This window comes from Lepidothrix coronata, unplaced genomic scaffold, assembly GCF_001604755.1.
Source record: "Lepidothrix coronata isolate B3197 unplaced genomic scaffold, Lepidothrix_coronata-1.0 Scaffold309, whole genome shotgun sequence".
NCBI classification, from domain to species: Eukaryota; Metazoa; Chordata; class Aves; order Passeriformes; family Pipridae; genus Lepidothrix; species Lepidothrix coronata.
Genome location: NW_016690489.1, coordinates 230324 through 250502, shown reverse-complemented (window position 1 = coordinate 250502; position 20179 = coordinate 230324). Strand labels below are relative to the sequence as shown.

General features: G+C 38.9%; 1 protein-coding gene across 4 annotated transcripts; it reads left to right on the top strand.

The window, feature by feature from the left end:
* Positions 1 to 20101, top strand: NDUFAF6 (NADH:ubiquinone oxidoreductase complex assembly factor 6). 4 transcript variants are annotated; one of them, XM_017837750.1, is made up of 9 exons: positions 1 to 91; positions 3559 to 3662; positions 4574 to 4696; positions 9009 to 9065; positions 10722 to 10824; positions 13246 to 13379; positions 15290 to 15391; positions 19332 to 19388; positions 19894 to 20101. In XM_017837750.1, exons 2-9 carry the CDS (start codon positions 3642 to 3644, stop codon positions 20020 to 20022), a joined length of 726 nt encoding a protein of 241 aa, XP_017693239.1. In that variant the 5' UTR covers positions 1 to 91; positions 3559 to 3641; the 3' UTR covers positions 20023 to 20101. The 4 variants fall into 4 exon arrangements, with proteins under 4 accessions (XP_017693239.1, XP_017693242.1, XP_017693241.1 ...); XM_017837753.1 differs by lacking the exon at positions 4574 to 4696; XM_017837752.1 differs by lacking the exon at positions 19332 to 19388.
* Positions 20102 to 20179: the final 78 nt, after the last annotated feature.

The window sequence follows — 20179 nt, the reverse complement described above, 5'->3', positions numbered from 1 at the left end:
CGGGGCTCGGCGGCGGGAGGGCGGCGGCGGACTGGAGCCGGAGCCGGGCGGCGGCCGGAGGAGCGGTGCAGTACTGCGCCGAGCTGGTGCGGTGAGTGCCCGCGGCCCGGGGGCTGCAGGCGCGGCGGTGCGCGCTCCGCAGGGGGAGGCTCCGAGTCTGTCCCCGGAGGGCTCGACAGCGCTTCCCTCCCGATGGGGAAGCTGGCGAGTTCCCTGAAAGGGTGACTGGGATTCCCCCAGGCCGCCCTTGGCCTCTCCTGGCCCCGAGAACGGTCCCTATGGCCGGCGCCGGTGGGCCGGCGGGACCGCGCCGTGTTGGGAGCGTGGAAGGCAGGCGGATATTTCACCTGCGTGGATGATTTACCCTGCACACAGGATCACAGAACCGATAGGGTTGGAACGGACCTCTGGAAGGCGTTTCGTCCAGCCCCTTGCCAAGGCAGGGTCACCCAGGGCAGGTTACACAGGAACGCGTCCACGTGGGTTTTGAATGTCCCCGGAGAGACATTTGAATGTCTCCAGGAGATTCCCACGACCTTCCTGGGAAGCCTCCCACGGAAATCCACACACGGCCCCGCCCCTTCACTGCTGCATTTCTTCAGATATTTTGAATATTTCAGTTTCTTTGCCTCGGGATTTTGGAGAGAGAAATCACCGAAGTGGATGTTTAAAAATAATGGGTTTTGTCAGATTTTCTTGGCTGCTGGGAAACAGCCAAGCTTCCGGAGTGCTTCTTAGAAAAATGGGCAAAAGCAGACGACATCCGATAGCTGGACAGGCAGCTCAGTACCTTCTCTGTCCTGAATGCAGGAGGGAGGCTATGTTCCAGAAGCATGCATACATTTTTTTGTCAAATCCAAAGTGCTCCAAGAGGAGCAGGAGTACAGCTCAGGCACTTCCAGGCCAAGCCATGTTTCCTGCTGGGCTTCTGGGCTGTAAACAACGTGCAGAGCCCCTCGGCTGTTTTCTAATCCACAGAAGTTCAGTTCTTTTCAAAGTAAAATGTTTAACAAGTCTCTTTTTAAAGACCTAAGTAATTTCTCTTTGGATACTGTTGTCCTAGATGGTTGACAAAAGCAGGGAGGCAGCTTCCAAGTGTGTATAGAAAGAGTGGAACGGGATCATCTTTTCCAAACTAATGCTTGTAAAAGACAGAAAGGTGTGTATAGTCAGCAGTAATGCCTGAGGTAGGAAAACTAATGGGAAGAAATGGGACAATCTTAAATGTTCAGTGCAGCAAAAACCAGCAGATCTATACAGATGCAGCAGAGCGCACAGCCAGGTTGCAGTTTCCTTGACAAAGCTTCAGAATATAGCTTTCTTTTCCTAGTTACTCTACCCAGGATTTGTTCACCTGATGCTCAAGAGCCCAGAGGTTGTTTGTGCAGTTGATATACAAATAAAGGTAATGTATACAGGTAAAATGTTTTCAGTAACAAACAACTGTGAACAGAATAGTTAGGTTTGAAGGCACAGAAGCTGAGATGGTTGAATTAAAACGTTTTTAATATACATTTTTGTTAAATGATAAAAAGATTAATTAGAAAAATACATGACCATTCAAAATAGCAAAATGAAAGGTGGTTACGCTTTTGGCTTCATTTAATTGAAGCTGCTGTTCCCAGTAGCTCATATATTGCATGGAAATAATAAACTATAAAAAAAAGAGAAAGGAGTTATTATTCAAACAGAAATAAAACACCTGTGGCTGTGCAAGCATCAGCAATTCCCTAGTCCTGAATTTGATTATCCCACACACTAGGAAGAACAACTGAGTTATGCTTTAAGGATATACATTTGTGCAAGTTTTTGCAATATGCAAGATGTCCTTTCTCTTGGGCTTTCCTTTTTATGTCAAGCAACTCTTTTAAAAGTTGCTTAAAGCTATTTAGTTAAAAATATGTATCTCTAGTAGGTATGTTTTCCGTCTCTTGCTGCTTACGATGTCTGCTCTGGAAGACAACCATGTGGCTTGATGGTATTATGAAGTTTCATAACATGGAGGAAATTCATCATACTGAAAGTCCAATAATGGTCATAGCCAGCTTTTCTTCTGTGTGTGTGTTCATACATAAAATATACTTATGTGAGAGAAAAACTACGAAAAACACTCAATACCTGACTTAAGGTCATTGCCTTCTTTCTTCATTCCTTACACTAATACATGAAGGACGTTGAGACAGAACGTGATCTACAGCAATATCAGTTTTATTTTACACACTGTGGCTTAATAGATTTGCTACACTTCATTTTTAAGCTTGGAATAATTGAAAACCAACATGTCAACACCATTACTCTAGGGAAGACAAATTTCTCTGTTGTACTGCTGTGTACTTTGTGTAACCTGTTTCTTTCTAAAAGTAGAGGTGTTGCCTGAACAACTCAGGCAAAGTGGAACTGGGAAAATGTGGCTGTAAACCTTGCAGCTCTGCATAGAGTGGGAAAAACTCGGTATTACTGCAATCAGTCTTGAAAAAAATACTAGGTTTTGAGGTGATAATACTTTCAGAAACTGTCTTAATTGAGGGAAATTTGATGCATCTGTTCTTTAATACGAATATGACCCTTAAAGCCTGCTAAAATTCACAAATGTAAATTTTTTTGTTTATGTTTGTGAATTTGCATCAAGCTCTAAAACAAGTTTCACAACCATTGTGAAAACTCTTAAGTGTTTGTTGTCAGCTGCTGTAGGGTTAAGAAACTCTGTTAAAGCTCACTTCCATTTTGTTTGATGCTAAAAGTAGCAACCCTAATAGCCCTTGGTTTTAGTTTGGCTTTGCTATTTTAAGCTCATATTCCAAAGAAATATGAGTACATGGAAGAACAGCAAACTTCATGAAAATGAGCAAATGTGTTTTCCTTGACACCTGTTTCTCCACTTTCCAGGTGGAACTTGGAGTTGTTGGACTTGTTCTAACAAAGAATCAGGTTTTAGGCTTATCAGAAAGTACACAAAAACATTGTTCAAAACGAGCAGTTTAGCTTTTCAGAAGTGGCCAGGTGATTTTATTAGCTGCAGTAATGTCTGATTTTGCAGTCTGTGATTCTGTGCACCGTGTTGTTTTTAATTTCATGGCACACCCACGTGGCCAAACGATGGCATGTCACTCCAGGGTGACAGTGGGTTGCCTGCAGCGAAACTGCCAGCTCCCACAGTTTTTATGCTTTGAATATAATTGCCAATATAAACAAAAACTTAATGGTTAAGTGAGCACTCTTCTGCCAAGCTCCAAAGCACAATCTTTTAAAGAAATGTGGTTTCATGTTTGGAACAGAAATCTGGAGGTCGGACAAGCTGGATTCTTTTTGCAGTTCTGCCACAGCCTTTCTTCTGCCTTTAGTCAGATATCTGAGATCTGGATTTCAGAGGTGCACTGAGAGTTCAGACAACCTCCCCTCTCTTAGAGTTTGTCTTATTTTAAGCTTAAAAGCTGCTACTTTTGCAAAGTTTTGAACTATAACTTATTGCTACTCTTTCAGGAGTTCAGTGCTAAGCAGTAACACACCCAATGTACATAGAGCTATAAGTAACAAATATATTTTTTCATCCTTTTATAGAAAGCGTGACTATGAAGGGTTTCTGTGTTCTCTGCTGTTGCCTGCGGAATCTCGAACCTCTGCTTTTGCCTTGAGAGCCTTCAATGTGGAACTGGCTCAGGCAGGTATTAAAATATATTTGTGAACTCTGGAAATGTAAAATAACAATTTTGATATTCTAAATTACACTAGTAGGTTGTGTTTTGCCAGGATTAACTTTTTGTATTGTGAAGGGCAATGAATAACTAGTGCAATACAAACCTCTAGTTTTGAATGGCCCATGGAAAGTAGGCAGCCTCCCCCAATTATTTTGCTAATGTGTATAGATTTTCTCGCTTTCCTCTTTGTCGTGCTTTTTAAAATTAAAATTAAATTATAACAATTATAACAGGCAGTGGTCCTTGATACTGTTATGTGATTGCTTCTACATCCTGGCTTCACATGCAGTGACTGAATCAGTCAAGTGCAGCTAAATCCTGTCTGTAGAAGGTCTGTCAAAAACTTGGATAACCAGGACCAGGTCTTTGTTGGCAGAAGCAATGTGAGGGAAATGCTGCAAGGAGGGAAGTTTGCTGTCAGTGTAGTGGGAGAGGAGTGGCTGCAGTCTCTTCCCTTTGCTAGGTGGCCAGAAACTGCCAGTGCAGCCAGGAAACTTGGCAAAGCTTGCCAGAAAGGAGTGATCCAGGAAATGAGCTGACCAGGCTAAACCCCTGACCAGCTCCTGTAGGCTGTGCTTCTGGCAACCCATGATGTGCTGTCCTGCACTGCTGGCACCACTGCTTCCTTTCCTTCTGGGAAGAAGGCTAGGGTGATGGTCACCCGAGACTTAATCTCCATGGGTTTCAAAGTTCAGGTTGTGGGGAAGATTTCTTTTTTAGTTTATGTAGTGTTCACAAGCTGTATCGGGAATAAACATCAATTGAAAACTGAGCATTTTCCCTACTGAGTGTGGCTATGTCCTGTGTCTCTTTTCAGCATAGATAGACCAAGTGTCTTAAAGACACTGTGAGTTTCACTCCAGATGTGTCCTTTCCAGATTAAAGACTCCATAACTCAGAAGACTACGGGTTTGATGCGGATGCAGTTCTGGAGGGAAGCTGTGGAAGACATATACTGCGATAACCCACCACATCAGCCAGTTGCTACAGAACTGTGGAGGGTAAAATATGCCTTTATTGTCCTAAAATTCACTTAACTTTAGTATTACCATGGGAAATAATGTCAGTGTTGTGCGTGTGCTGTGTTACATAGTTAACAGCATTATTTTATGTAAAACAGGTAATGTAAATTGTGTTTGTGTTTCTGTGTGTAAGCTACCTACAAGCAAAGAGCTGAGTTGGAGAAGGAGGATATTTATGTGGGACCTGCTTGAAAGGTCAGACTTCTCTGCACCATCTGCTTTTTTCTCTTCTGTTTAGGTGAAGGGCTGAGTAAATTGTGGTAAACCATAAGTTGATAGTTGAAGTGCAAAAGTGTACTTTTCTAAGCCAGTGCTAGTTACGTCTGAAGAGATTCAGCTGTAGAAAAAGACAGAAAGTTGAGCACAGAAGGTGAACTAGCAAATAGGTATGAGGAAAGGCCCAAGACTTTATGCAGTTACTGGATAATAGGGAAAATCTTAATACAGTCTTCTCCTCACATCAAAAGCTGCATGGTGGCTTCTGTTTATGTATTGCACAGATCTTTTTATGTGCATTGAGTGACAAGGATGTTCTTGTGATCTTAGCACTTTATTTTTACCAAGATGCCCAAGTTCTGCAGGGACTAGAACATCACATATGAAGTATTCCTACATATCTATCCCTTTGCTGACCATGGCCAAAGAAACAGAGGCTTTCTTCCAAATTTTTCTGTTTCTACTTAGGACTGTCATTAATATGTTCAATGGGAGATTGAAGGTCTGAAGGCAGTGTAAATGGCAGTGTAAATCCTCTTGATGGTGATGTAAAACCACAATGATTTCATTGGTAGGTTGTCATCTAGTCCAGCTTGCCATTCAGAGATGATCTAACATCAAAGTTAGATCAGGTTATCAGGGTCACATTGAGGTGAATTTTGAATTTTTTCAGGGATAGAAATTCCATATGTTGTTAACTTGGCATCTTAGGGCCACGGGCCACAGCAAGTGTTTGGAGCAGCAAGTCCACAAGTGCTCCAAGAGAACAGCTACTCTTACTCTATAAGATCAGACCTGGATTTAAACTAAAGATCTCTGAGTTCCTGGACAGGAAAAGCTGCAGTTTGTCTAAACCTCAGTAGCTGAATACAGTTGACATAGATCCATAGGTAGTTAGGTTTGTGGACCTGCTGAAAAACAGGCAGTGAAATGTGGAGTCTTTGTCCAAATATTCATCTGCATTGTTCCTGTTAAAATCCTGGGAAAAGCAGGACACTCACTGTAACTCTGGGTTAGAACAATGCAGTTTCTGCAGGATTAGAGCATTTCTCTTGTTGCAGTTTTGATTTCACTCAGCTTCATGAAACGGCCTGGGTTAGAAAGGACCTTGTAGATCATCTAGTTCCAGTGCCCCTGCCATGGACAGGGACACCTTCCACTAGACCAGGTTGCTCAACGTCCCATCCAACCTGGCCTTGAACACTTTCAGGGATGGATGCAACTCTGCTGCACCTCCGAGACCACAAAAATTAGTCCTTTACAAAGAACCTTGGCCTCTCCCTGACTCTTCCTCCTTCAAATGTGACATAAAGCACAAGTGAGCATTTGTTCCTGTCTGTCAACACTCATGTTTAGATTAAAATTGAGATTTAAACTGAGATACACTTTGTTTAACTAAGAGAAAACATAGGTAATGCCAGGAAATAAAATGTTACAGTCACTTCTAGGGAAGACCAGAGCTTTTCCTAGGTGTCTCCAGCTCAGATAAATCATGTGCTTTAGCTACAGCAAAGTGTTCGTACAGTTAGAATGAAGACTGGCAAATGTTGTGAGCCTTTTTATGGGATTATGGGAGTTGAAGATGTACTTAGCATTATACTTTAATGCAGATTTTAAAGTGCAGAGCACTTGTTTACCATGTCAATCTGTCTGTGCTTTTGCTTTTTATTTCCTTCTCTCTGTCACTCTTCCAACAAATGGCAAACTTCCCAGGTACAAGATGGTTTTCTCCCAAAATGCTTTTTTCACCTTTCTAAGGAGCAACTTTAGTGTAGCCTAACTTATTTTTGCTTCTGAAGATATCCTCTCATTTAGTTGTCTGATTGAGCAGGTCAGGTACAAGTTAGTTGTGGATACTATTGTATCTTTTCTTTCAACCGCTTTTATTTTCAGGCTGCTTATATGTGTGTCAGTGTGGGGTGTCTGCGTCAAAGCCCAGCCAGCCTCTTAGCAGAGGTGCCCTCTCCCTCCTGCCAACCTCCCCCTTACTTTACTGCTGAGCTGGATGCCAAATGGTCTAGAATATGTCTTTGGTCAGCTGAGGTCAGCTGTCCTGACTGTGTCCCCTCCCAACTCCTTGTGCACTCCCAGCCTCCTCCCTGGTGGGATGGTGTGAGCAGCAGAAAATGCCTTGACACTGTGTAATCACTGGTCAGCAGTAACTATAGCAGCAGTTCTTAGCAACACCTTTTCCAGCACAAATCCAGAACACAGCCCCATAAAAGCCACTGTGAAGAAAATTAACTCTATCCCAGCCAAAACCAGTACAGCATTCAGATATAAATCATTCAGATACTGGAATACCAATTGCAACCCTTCCCAGCAGCTAGGGCCCAGTCATGCTCCTTTCTCACAAAACAGAAAATTGATTTTGAAGTGGAAGAAAGGATTGCCTATCTCTCTAGTAAGATTTCACCTCATGTGTGATTTCTCTAGAGGAAGACCAATATAATACAATCCAAACAGAACTGGTTGCGAAATAAGATGTTGGAAAATAATTCAGAAGGTATTTCTAGGAGCTCTGAAAGCTCTGAGCACTGCAGAGCACTGGAATGAACTGACAATTCAACCTTACCTGGTGAACTTTTCAGTCAAGATGTGATTTTTATTTCTGTACTTTGGCAAATACCCCAAGGATGACCTATTTGAAGATCATGGCTTCACAAATGTCCAGGAATGTCATTGCAATTCTTAGAAAGAAGCATTTGGAAAGACACCTGAACTCACAAGTATTGCAGAACTGTTAATAGAATTAGCATGTCTTTGCACAACATAATCAATGTGTACTCTTTTTTTGCTTTTGAGTTTATATGAGGACAATTTGATTTTCCAGAATAAATTCTAATTTATCATGCTAAATGTGTTCCTGAAGTTTTGTATATCCCAGGATACTCACATTTGGATTCCTAAAGTTTTATGCACTAGTAAAGTAGATAAATAGCCTTTAATAGTATTTCTTGAATTATTAATAGCTCATTTCTTGGTGACTTTAATATAAATTTATACAGTGGCTGTATAAATTGTTCCTACTTGTCCATTTTGAACACATGAAGAGTGAGGCCTAATTCTCCATTCGTTTCTGGTAGAAGAAGCCAGTTTTTGAAGCTTGAGAAGTGAGGACCTGTGTGTTTGAATGAAGGTAGCTTAAAATGGATGTAATGTTCAAATTGCATAATTTAGCAGAATTCATTTTGGAGCTTTAAGTCTTGACCTGTGACTGTTTAAAGGATTTAGTTTACAAAATGATACTCGAGGTGAACAAGTGAGAATCAAACCTGACATTTGTAGTTATAACTTAAAATTTGTCTTTTCACATACGGAGTACTGTCTCAAGCAGAATTTGTTGAATCAACAAGATCTGGTCTTGTCAAACCTTGAAAAAATATTTACTAATATGATGGATGTAAAGAAGAAACTGAAAATGAGCTATTAAGCTAAATGGTGAGAAATCTGCTCCACAAATCTTGTTTGTAAATGTTTATATGTGTGAATGTAGCCTTTCTGACAATGTGTTCTGGAAAATTCAATGTGTGTAATTAAGAGGATTGAAGGTAAGTTGATAGAATGAAGTGGTACAGGAAGGAAGTTAAGTACAAGCTAAAAGCCAAAAGAATGTATGAATATGAGATGCTGTGGGATACATTTTAAACAAACCCAGAATATTCAGTATAATAATTTGTTAGGTTGCTGTCTTTACAGTTTGTATCAGTATGTTGTACTGATGTTTTCTTGAAAATGTATAGGGGAAATGTTTTTTATTGCTTGACTCTGGAGGAAACTGTGTTCTTTTTGGAAAGTGAACATAGTTATCTGCAAATATTTTGTGGGAACGTATGACTCCAAGAATAAATTACTTGCAAAAACATTTTTAAAGAAAAGCTTTTAGTTAGCTGGCTTGATGTCCAGTATTTCATTTTTGTGTGCAGCAACTTGCAGTAAATGTCATTTGAAAATTTCTGTATTTGAATCTCTGTATTATTGTATTAAATATCTAAAATATATTTCAGCCTTCAGAATGCAGTATTACCATCACTTTGTATACATTAACATGGAGGTTTTATTTGATAATTTTCAGGCTGTCAAGAGGCATAATTTGACTAAAATGTGGTTCATGAAGATCATTGATGAAAGAGTAAGTATTTACCATTCAGAGTCTGATTCTAGTTTTAGTCATATTTGGCTTTTCTTTTCCTTATTTGTGCTTATGTGTAGAACAAAAGCTTATATAATTCATCTTTTCCAGACAGCAGTATTTCTCTTTAAAAATAATACTGCTATATTTCTTTTTAATTCTCCCTTGATGCCACTCTTCATAGTTTCTGCTCTTTTCTGGCCAGAATGGCTAATAGAATCCTTTGTTTATTTTTGCTTTAAAATAGGTGTAGTTTGTGAGTCCACATAGATGTAGGATCTCAAAAATTAAATGACTTGTCTGAACCTTTCTGCCACACTTTTCTGCTTCTTATCATGGCTATGGAGTTCTTCCTAAGCAATGTTGTAAACTGGAGCATTCAAATCACATGAAGTTTAAAATATCCACCCTTTTCTGGGAAAAAATGAGGAAGAATTTCACTGGTACAGTGATGCTGCTACCAGCTCTGACACAAGGGCAAGAATGAAAAGCGGGGGGGAGGAATTTCTTAAACTATTTTTATTGCTAAAGTTAGTGTCTCATGAAGTTATACATTGAGAAAATTGATGGTCAGTTACTTGCAGAGTGTCATTGCTATGAAAGACTTCAGAGTTTATTAATCTTAAAACTGGTTCTTAATCCTATGACTAGTATGTTTTAACCACAGAAACAGCTAGGACAGGAAGAATGCTGGAGGATGTTATATTTTTTGATGTATTTTATTAGTTACTACATTATTTGGGTGTATTTTATTATTTTTGGCTGTATTATTTATTAGAGGCCCTAAGTTGATCTGGGGGCTGGAACACCTTGCCTATGCAGACAGGCTGAGAAATTTGAGGCTGTTGGTCCCTTAGAAGAGAAGGCTCTGGGGGACAGCACCTTATAGCACCCTCCTGAAGGGGGCTACAAGAGGCTGCAGAGGGACTTTTCACAAGGGCATGTAGTGATAGGACAAGAGGGAATGGCCTTAAGCTGAAGAAAGGTAGGTTTAGATTAGATCTTAGGAAGAAATTCCTTACTATGAGGGTGGTGAGGCAATGGAACAGGTTGCCTAGAGAGTTTGTGGACTGTCCATGAAGTGTTCAAGGCCAGGTTGGATGGGACTCTCTGCAGCCTGCTCTATTAGAAGGTGTCCCTGCCCATGGCAGGGGAGTTGGAGTTAGATGGTTCCTTTCAGCCCAAACCATTCCATGGTTCTGAGTCAATGATTTGCGTATGACTTTGAAACTCGTGTGTATTTGATAGATTTTATGCATGTTTTAAACCATACATTCATATTTATCCAAATTTCTCTGTGCTTCAGTTGCAAAATAACTATTATAATTGAAAACCTCACGGTGTAAGAATACCATACGATGTTTTGTTTTGGCTGTATCTTTTTTTAATGAAGAATTCTGATTTCATATTACTGCAGAAAGTTATATCTGCTCGAGTAAGCAGACATGGCTGCAGTTGCATGTAGTTGGTTATGTTAGACTTGCTATAAGCTTTAACGATTGCTTCTATCCGAGTTTCTACTTTTCTGTCTCTCAATTTTTGTCCTTTTTTTGTTTTGTTAGGTTTTTTTGTTTTGAATTAGGTTGACATGACCGTAGTAATAAACTTGTGTAAATAGCAGTTATGTTTTACTGAAGTTCTGTGTTTATATTACAGGAGAAGAATTTGGATGATAGGGCATACCGTAACATCCAGGAGCTCGAAACGTATGCTGAGAACACTCAGAGTGCTCTCTTGTACCTCACCTTGGAAATGCTGGGTAGGTGTTTTGCCCTTTTTTATGTTTTGTTGTTGACTCATTAGTGCAGGTACAATATTTGTTGATGTTTCAAAAAGCCCATTCTTTTCCCACTGGAGTTTACTTTCATAGAAGTTGCCTTAGGTAATACTTCATATATCTTTTGAATGTGGAATCGTACTACAGCTGTCCTGGACCTATGCTTTCCTTGGAAGCTGCTCAGTGCAGAGCTCATTGAAATGCAGTTTCCTACTCCTCCATTCTTTGTTGCTTTGTTTTGTCTCTTCTTGCTCTTATGTGTGGTAAATTCAACTCTTCACTATATTTAGATTGTCCTACAGAACACAAGGTGTTGTAGATATTCTGCAGCTGTTGTTCTGTATTGCAGTGATGTACACTGATTATCTTGAAACAGCCAACTTCCCAACCTATAAGCTTCCCTTGGTGATGTTTTAAATTTGGGTGTGAATCCTCTTAGAAGTAGGTTAACTATCAATAGTTGAATAGCTAGAAAAAATGCAACAAAGATGATCCTTGTGGTCAAGAGCTAGTTTCATGTCTAATATAAGAGTTACAGATTGGGAAAGAACTGTTCATCTGTAGTGAAGGAAAGGGTAATTTTCTTTTAGGTGTCTGTTGCACTATGGAAGTATTCCCTGTATAAGCTCAGATGTAGAAAAAAGGTGGAAAAAATTGTTATTTAGTAGTATTTAGTATTGTAGTAGCAATATTTTCTTCTTGTCTATCAGAGTGGTCTGATGGAAGGCCAATACTGAGGCTAAAAGACTTAATAAAAATTAAATTAAAAGAATTAAAAAGAGATATGGTGAGCACCTTATTCTTTGGAAGAAATGAGGAACTTAACATGTAATGTTTGCTTCCTCAGTAGGAAATCAGTGAAATGTTGCAAATGTCTTTCTGAACCTCTGATTGAAGAAATGTAGGAGTATGAGAAATGTCAAAATCTTTCATTCTGAGGAATGTTTTTGATCCTGAATAAGTTCAGTCATGCTTGGGTCACTCCTGGTACAAATAGATAAATCTGTTTTTGAAAATGGGTATGGAGGCTCTGGATATTCTAGGTGTTCTATTGTCATGTGTCACTTCTCTTAAATATATGAATGTAATAAAGTATCTAAGCAAAAGTCTCCTTCACTGCATATTAAACAGTTAACTTCTGTAATTTTTTCTAACCAGTCTCCACTGTGTGTGTATCTCTCCCAGTACTAGTGCTGTTTTATTCTTACTGATTTCAGGTTATCTCTCATTTTGACTGGTAATTGTGTCAGCCAAAGTCCTCGTACCTCCTCTCAGCTCCTGTCATTTAAAAATATCAATGGTTGTGCTCTCTGATTAATTGCCTCAGTAATTAGGAGTTTGATACTACTAAATAATTCTGTTAAACCTTTTAAGAATGTCACTTTTGGGATATATTCCCAGGTTGAGCATGAGTCACTGCTAACTCTGAGCTTTTTTTTCCCCCCAAATTCCTAGTTATATGTAAATCCTGAGCTGCCCAGTCAGTATCAGTAAGTTATATCCATTGATTCCTCCAAGACATACTTTCCTTTCTGTGTAGTTAATTTATAGCCACTGTTTTGCAGAGGCTTTTGAGACCCATTGAAGGCCCAGACAGGCTTCTGCTGGGAAGCTGGTATGCCTGGTACAATCTTCAGAAGTTAGTTAGGCTCATTGACTGTCATTCCTGTATCCTCATTTCTTTCTTCATGGAATGCTGCTTCTGCTAGAGCTTTTATAAGGTTTAATTTCAATTTTCCTTTAAGTTTCATTTTATCCTGGGTCAGTCCTGTGAAAACATTACAGCTTTATGATCCCTTTTTCAGTTCTCACAGTTGTGTGACTGTGCAGTAACTAAAGTTACTTTTCTGTTGTTTTGCTGATCTGATTCAGTTTTCCTCATTGTCAGAAACAGCACAAGGGAGGGGGCAGAAATATGGGTTTGGGGGGTGAAGTGTAGGATCATTCTCTATGTCTTCACTACCATGATGAATCAGCTGCAGTTAATCATGAAACCACATTGTAAGGATTAATGCTTGTCAGGAATCTCACACTTGAATGACTTTTTTTGGCAGGAAAAGCAGTTCTTGGGTTACTGTTATCCTGGGAGAGGACATATAAATGAAAACGAGTTTGTGTACTGATGTGTTCTATCTGAATAGGTGCTGCTCTGCTAAGTATACCTTTTGCAGACACTGCAACAAAATAATAGGCATCTTACTCCTGAATGTGGAAATCAATGACTTCTCCTGCTGCTTTGCACCTCTGAGATGAGATCGCAAGGCAATTTATGCACAGAATGTTCTGTCATGGACCAATGCACTTAGCTTTCCTAAAGTATGACTGTGATACACATCAGGGAAGACCATACTCCTCAAAAGGTCTGACTGCGTGTTTCTAAACATACTATTTCTGCAATTTTAGGTGTGAGGGACATCCATGCTGACCATGCAGCCAGTCACATTGGGAAAGCACAAGGCATAGTTACCTGTTTAAGAGCAACTCCGTATCACAGTACAAGACAAAAGGTCTTTCTTCCCATGGACATTTGTATGTTGGTAAGAGAAGCAATTTGTCTGGAATTGAACAGTATAATGTTTCTTCTAACTGTGTTTCTCAGTGCTAGATATGAGATCATGATTTATTCTGCCAGAAAGAAACAGGATTTTTTTTCTTTAATTTAACTTTCTGCTGTGGCCTAGTAATATGCCATTGTCATGGTTTTGTATCCTTTGGGAGGTGAGAGGAGTGACCTTCAAGAAACTCTAGGGTTTCTTTTTGGGTTTTTGTTTGTTTGGTTTTGTGTTTTGTGTGTTTGTTTTTTGGAGGGGGTTGTTTGTTTTATTTGTTTGTTTTTATTAAATGTAATATTTTGATTTTCAGGAATTTTTCCATTAATGTATAAAAATGCAACTACGTAATGGGGCCTCGGTTTTGTGATTTGGGGTTGGATGTGGGTTTTTTCTTTTTTTTTTTTTTTTTTTTTTTTTTTTTTTTTTTTTTTTGGTTTTTTTTTTTTGGTTTTTTTTGGTTTTTATTTTAATTTTCCTATGACCATAAAGGAAGCACTGTGAGAAAATTTTTTTCTGAACAATCTTCTTACAATTTCTCTGTTACCTTTTCATAAATGTGCTGGTGGGTTTTGGCTTTTTTTGTTCCATATTTGACAGCTATAGGCATACATTCCATACATTGCTGTAGGAGATGGTATAGTCCTCCAATTTAAACTATACACCTAATTTGCATTGGAATTTAACAGATCGTGCAACTTAAGTAGGATGGGATTAAAGCTCAGAATTTTTCATTAATGTTCTGTGGCTCAATCTGCAGCATCTCAACTGTAATTCCTTCATTTCCAGTCTTTATTTCTAAATGTTAATGCTGTTCTTTTTCTATTTAACCAAAATTTTTGCAATTATAGTGATGACTAAGGCAGTTGTGTTAGTATTTTCTGAATATAGTCTCAATACAATTAAAAGTTTTGATTTGAAGTTTAGTAATGTAGGTAGTTGCAAAAAATGTAGATGCTAATATAGGTCAGGGTTATAAGACTGCAAAAAGGAGCTGCACCCTGCTTGCAGCCCTTCTGGGACTGCATGGTATGGGAGGCCTTCCAAATTTTCAGCTTTTCAAACATAGCCTGAAAATTCACAGTCATTCCTTGCCATGGAAGGTGTTTTGCAGTGAAACGAAAAAAAGCTTGCATCCCTTCCGTGAAGACTGAGCATCCTGTAAGCATTTCAGCTGCTGGCAAGTATTGCAGAGTTCTCCTGGAGCCTCTACCTCCTGTGAAGCCCACCAGCCTACATTTATACAGCTTTCACATGCCTCGCTGTTGTTGAGAGGGACAGGCAGCTGGTGCAATTCTGAATATGCCATATTGTGTCTCCCATTGGTATCTGTAGTAAAAGAATAAGGTTGGGGTTGGTTTCTTTTGACGTTTGGAGGGGTGGTTTTCCAGTGGATCTGTTTTTTTGCTGTTTGGTTTTTGAGGATGGGTTTGTTGGTTGGTTGGGGTTTTTTTTGCAAGCCTGGTGGTGCACACCAATCCCAAGATTTCAAAAGCCAGCGTGGCTTCTTGTGTTAGCTGTTACTGGCTTGCTTCTGCTTAATATCTATTCTTGGTTCATGGTTTTAAAAATTGGGTAACTAAACTGATCTAAATTCCCCAAACTTTAAAATCTAACTTGGTTGTCTTACTGACCACAAAGATTTAGGGAGCAAAATCATGCAGAAAGAATCTGTACCAACTGTTCTCTGTGATTTCTTGAATTTTTTTTTAAGCGATTGACCAAAAAAAAAAAAAGGAATTAAAAAAGGAGGGAGCAGTAGTAAAACATTTAGGCTGTTTTAGTATTTTGTCCTTAGTTTGGTTGCTGGAACATATTTTCGAGAAGTTAAAATGGAAAATTGATATTTATGGTGTTTTTTTTCTCTTTTTGATTTTGTTTTTCCTTCCTATGTCTAGCATGGAGTTTCACAAGAGGATTTCATAAGGGGCAAGCAAGAGAAGAATGTGAGAGATGTAATTTATGACATTGCCAGCCAGGCCCATATTCATCTAGAACATGTAAGATTCCTTTCCTTTTATTTATTTAAATAAACATAACTGATGCTAGTCTTCTTACGCATTTGTTGTTAGATGACTTAAAACTGCATACTTAATTTCTAATATTTTGCCTTTAATTATTTTGGGAGTTTAAATTAAAAAAACCCCAACCTTTAAATATTACTACTTCTTTATGAATATTATACTTATCTTTATGTACAGGAGGCAGTTTACTCGCAGCCAGGTCCAATTTGTTATATATAAATGCTGCCTAAGAGACTTATTACTGGAAGAGAAACTTCAAGCAGACTTTCCTAAATGCAGCTATGTGCCAGCATGGGATCAGCACCATAGAAAGCACCTCTGCATATGGTATTTCGCAGCACGGTGGAATGGCTGCCAGGAAAACAGAGCATGTTGCCTTTAACTGCTGGTTGGTGTGTGTGGGAGAGGGGATTCATTCCCTAGCATGACCAGCCATGCCCAGAATTAAGTTGGGAAAAGTGCTTTCTGTTTATATCTTTTCTGGCATACAGCCAAGTGAATTATGAAAGACTTTATTTGCTTGGAACAGTGAATTATGAGCCCTGAAGGACTGCAGAGTTCTACTCTATTTTTTCTTTCATGTTTTTATTTTAGCTACACTCTGAATTGCTTGTTGGTGCATAGTACAAAAGCAAAAGAATGTTTCATCAGCAATGCTTGGTCTGCCTCCATCTGGAAAACAAAACTTGCAAGAAGCACTGTAAAGAGCTGCTTATGTCTACCAGTACATGTCTGTGTATACTTTAAGTATTGCCCTCAGTGCTTCCAGTCAAGGTAGTCTGGAAAGATACCATTTCAGAGTAAAGAAATGCCAGATTTATCTCTGCATTTGCACCATTGATATAATCCTCAATTACAGCATTACCTGTGATCACAGGATTTTTTTGCAGTAGAAATAGGAGAGCCCTTTTCTGAAGGTAAAATGAGAGATCTCTGGTTTGTTCAGTCAGATGTTAGTTAATTGATTAATGTTTTTATTTTATGTTAATAGTATGTATATATTATAACAGCTCTCCAGTACCTCCAGGGTCCTACAAGAGAGCCAGAGAGGGACTTTTTACAGGGGCATGTAGGACAAGGGGGAGTGGCTTTAAACTGAAAGAGGGCAGGTTTAGATTAGATACTAGGAAGAAATTCTTTAATGTGAGGGTGGTGAGGCACTGGCACAGGCTGCCCAGAGAAGCTGTGGATGCCTCATCCCTGGAAGTGCTCAAGGCCAGTTTGGATGAGGATTTCAGCAACCTGGTCTATAGTGGGAGGTGTCCCTGCCCATGGCAGTGGGGGTTTGAACCAGATCATCCCTTCCAACCCAAACCATTCTATGATTTTATGTAGCCTTGAGCTTTATTTTTTATAGACTAATTCTAATTTGCATGAACGCATTCCTGTTCACACTGTTTCTTCTGATGTCTCAGTTTTTGTGGTTACATGCCCAGGAAAACTGTTTATTCCATTTAGAAGTAGGGAACAGAGACAAAGAAAATGCAACATCAAAACTGTCCACTATCTTTGTTCAAGCTGAAATATTTTGATTTTTCTTCTTTTATTCTCCACCCGTTATCCCATAATGCACAGCATTTAAAACCCATTGACTTTGGTTGCAGTTGTGGCTTACAAAAATGCCAAGTGCCTGGTCTGAAATGCCTCATATCAGGGATGGGAGAAATGGAAATGAGTAATGTGTATTTATGGTCTACATGTTTAAAATTTGGTTCCTGGTATTGTATGGATACTTTGGGACAGAAGCAGGAAGAGAATTCAGTTCTTCAGAACTTTTCAGATAATTTGATAATTCATACTGCCTTGGTCCCCTCACTTCCAGAATGCCTACCAGCTTCTGAAGAGAACAGGCCTCCTTTCTTCCCACTGCATTCCTAGAGCCCTGCCCATGTTATACACTGGGAGGGTCCTGAGGAAAATATGCAATGTGATCATGTAATTGGAGACTATACAGAAAAGTATAAACAGGAGGAAACCAGATTAGGGCAGCATTAGCATTTCATTCAACTGAATGTTTGTCTTGGCACCCTCTCCCCTTTTTCTGTTAATGGATGGGTTATATCACCTTAATTAAAATTTAAAAAATTCCTCTTTGAATACTTGCTCCATCATCATCAGTGAAGAATAGTTGACAGTGCAGGATCTCTATAGAGGGTTCAAAGCACTTGAACTGGCTATAATTGGCAGCAGTAACAGGATATTTGCCTCCTTAATAATCAGATGATCTTTGTTAATGCAAGGACAAAGGTACTTTCTCCCCTAATGGCTGAAATGGGCTTTAGCTGGCAAGGTTTGCTGGGTATTTCAAGACTTAAGGTGAATGTAGTGGGCTGGTGCCTTTAAATGCATCTGTCCTCCTGTATAAAATCACCATCTTGTTTTCCCTGAGGGTCTTTTGAGCCACTTATGCTTTGTTTTAGTTGGAATTAGAGAGTAGGGTAAAGTTTAAACCTGAAGACAGGTTTCGACAATCTCAGCATTTGTTACACAAACCACATATTTTAGAGGATGAGGACAATGGTTACCAGCCCCATTTCACAACCAGAAGACATATAATCCTAAAATGCAGAATTGAGTCTCAGCAATATTATAGGAAGCATATTGTAGTAATGTGGCCCTTAATCTTGGCAGAAAAATTTCTGGAGTGTGGTCAGGGACTGATGACCAGCAGAGGGCAAAATAAGATAATGAAGATTGTAGTTTTCCTTAGGAGTTCTGTGTTTTATTAGAATACAAAGATATAATAAACATTCTGTCAGTCCCACAGACCCCCTTTGAAAGCCTGTGAATACATTTACATGTTCTCCTCCTTCCTCTTAAGCACCCTTTGTTAAAAGAGAGTGTCCTTTTGGCTTTTTGCATTTATCTCAGTTATGCTACATCATTATGGGCTCAATTTACCAAGGAAGATAACATGCTTTCTGAATGACGTGCAACCCATTCTGGGTTAAGAAGGTCAAGCAAGACTACTTTTTTTTTTCATCTCGCAATTAATAATAGTAAGACAAGATGTTAGATCAGGGAAGAATATTTTTCTTTTTTAGAGATAGACATACAAAAAGTGTTAAAATAATTTGCCTTCTAAAAGATTAAGTATTTTTTCCTTCCAAAGTTTCAGGCTGATTTTTCTCAGTTGCCTGGAAAAATTTGTGAAAAACTATCAGAAACTTATACACTCTTGTCAGTATTTGTAAAGGGTTGGTTTGTTTTAACCTGTAAGAAAAGGCAAAACAAGGAGGGATTTTGTGTTTATAAATAAACATTACGGGAAGACTTGCTTCAGCTCTGTTAGAGGAACCTGAGCTGAACACGAGTTTAAATTGTAGATTTGATTCAGCCTTGCTTTAGGTGTGATATGTAAATACTGAGGAACTGAGACAATTTTGAAGTCCCAGAAATGCAATGGGAGCATTTACAACTGGGCTCCTGGGGCTGATGGCAACATTGGACCAAAAAGATGCACTGAGAGAAGTGCATTTCTGGTCTTCCATAATTTCTGTCTATTGGCATGCAGAGAGTTATTTGGGTTGTGGGGTGGGGGAAAGGTTAAATTGTTTATTAAACCAGATGCAACTTGGGACTTTGTTGGAACAAGGGATGCTAATTTACATGATTTATAATATGTAATCTTTAAGTCTGTCAAACCACGTAAATATTTTAGCAGGCCTCTCCCAGTATTACATACTTACTGTGTAACTGCTTTTGTACACAGTGAGGGATGGTGCTGGCTTGCACATAAGGAAAAGTTACACATTCAGGATGTCAAAATAAAAAGGGATGAAGCTCATAAAACAGTTTGTTGCCTCTAACCATTCTACATAGTACTTGATGTTTAATCTGAAATGTTAAATTCTTCTGATAAGTACGTTTGTTTTTGTTTTGTTTCCCCCCCACACCTTACCCCATTTACTTTTAGGCTAGATCTTTCAGTAAGAAAGTTCCCGCGAAGGCGTATCCTGCTTTTTTCTGTACGGTGGGTGTGATATCATGCACTCTTTAAGTGATGGACTCATTCCTCTGCTAATGTTTGTGAAGAGTAACAAATTAAGCATGGTTAACTCCTGCTTCATGTGTCTGTTTTGGGAGGATGTAATACCTAAAATTCACAAAGATCAATCATAATGTGTACCTGACTCTGGAACCTTACAGTTTTGATCAACACTTTTAATCCTTCTCCTTTAACTACATCATTTCACCCAAGATGTCTGTATATTCACAGACTGCCATTCTGATGCAAGAGCCCCAAATCTTGTCTATTTTTATAATTTGCTGTTTGGTCTAGTAAAAGGTAATGCTTCTCTTCACAAAACCTGATTTTTTTATATGCTTGGAATGTGATGGTTACGCTACCACTTAATAACACAAACTGTCAAGCCTTTTTGCAGTTTCTCATTTGTTTTCATGTATTGTTTTTTTAAACTTAATGCCCAATTATTTGTATGCACCATATGGATTAAGCTTTTTTTCTTCTTTTCTAGGTTGCTTTAGATGATTTTTTACATAACATGCAAAAAGTGGACTTCAATATATTTCATCCAAGCTTACAAAAGAAGAGTACATTATTACCGTTGCATTTGTATATTAGATCTTGGAGAAAAACATATTAAAGTTTGTTTTCTTTTTTTTTTTTAATATGGGTTCAGAGTGCTGAGTTTTTTTCTTTAATGTCTCAACTTGATAGAATTGTGAAGTGTCTAACTTCACGCTTCTGCAAAGTGCAGTTCTGGGAAACAGCAGATGCACATGAACTGTAGCTGTCAGCTT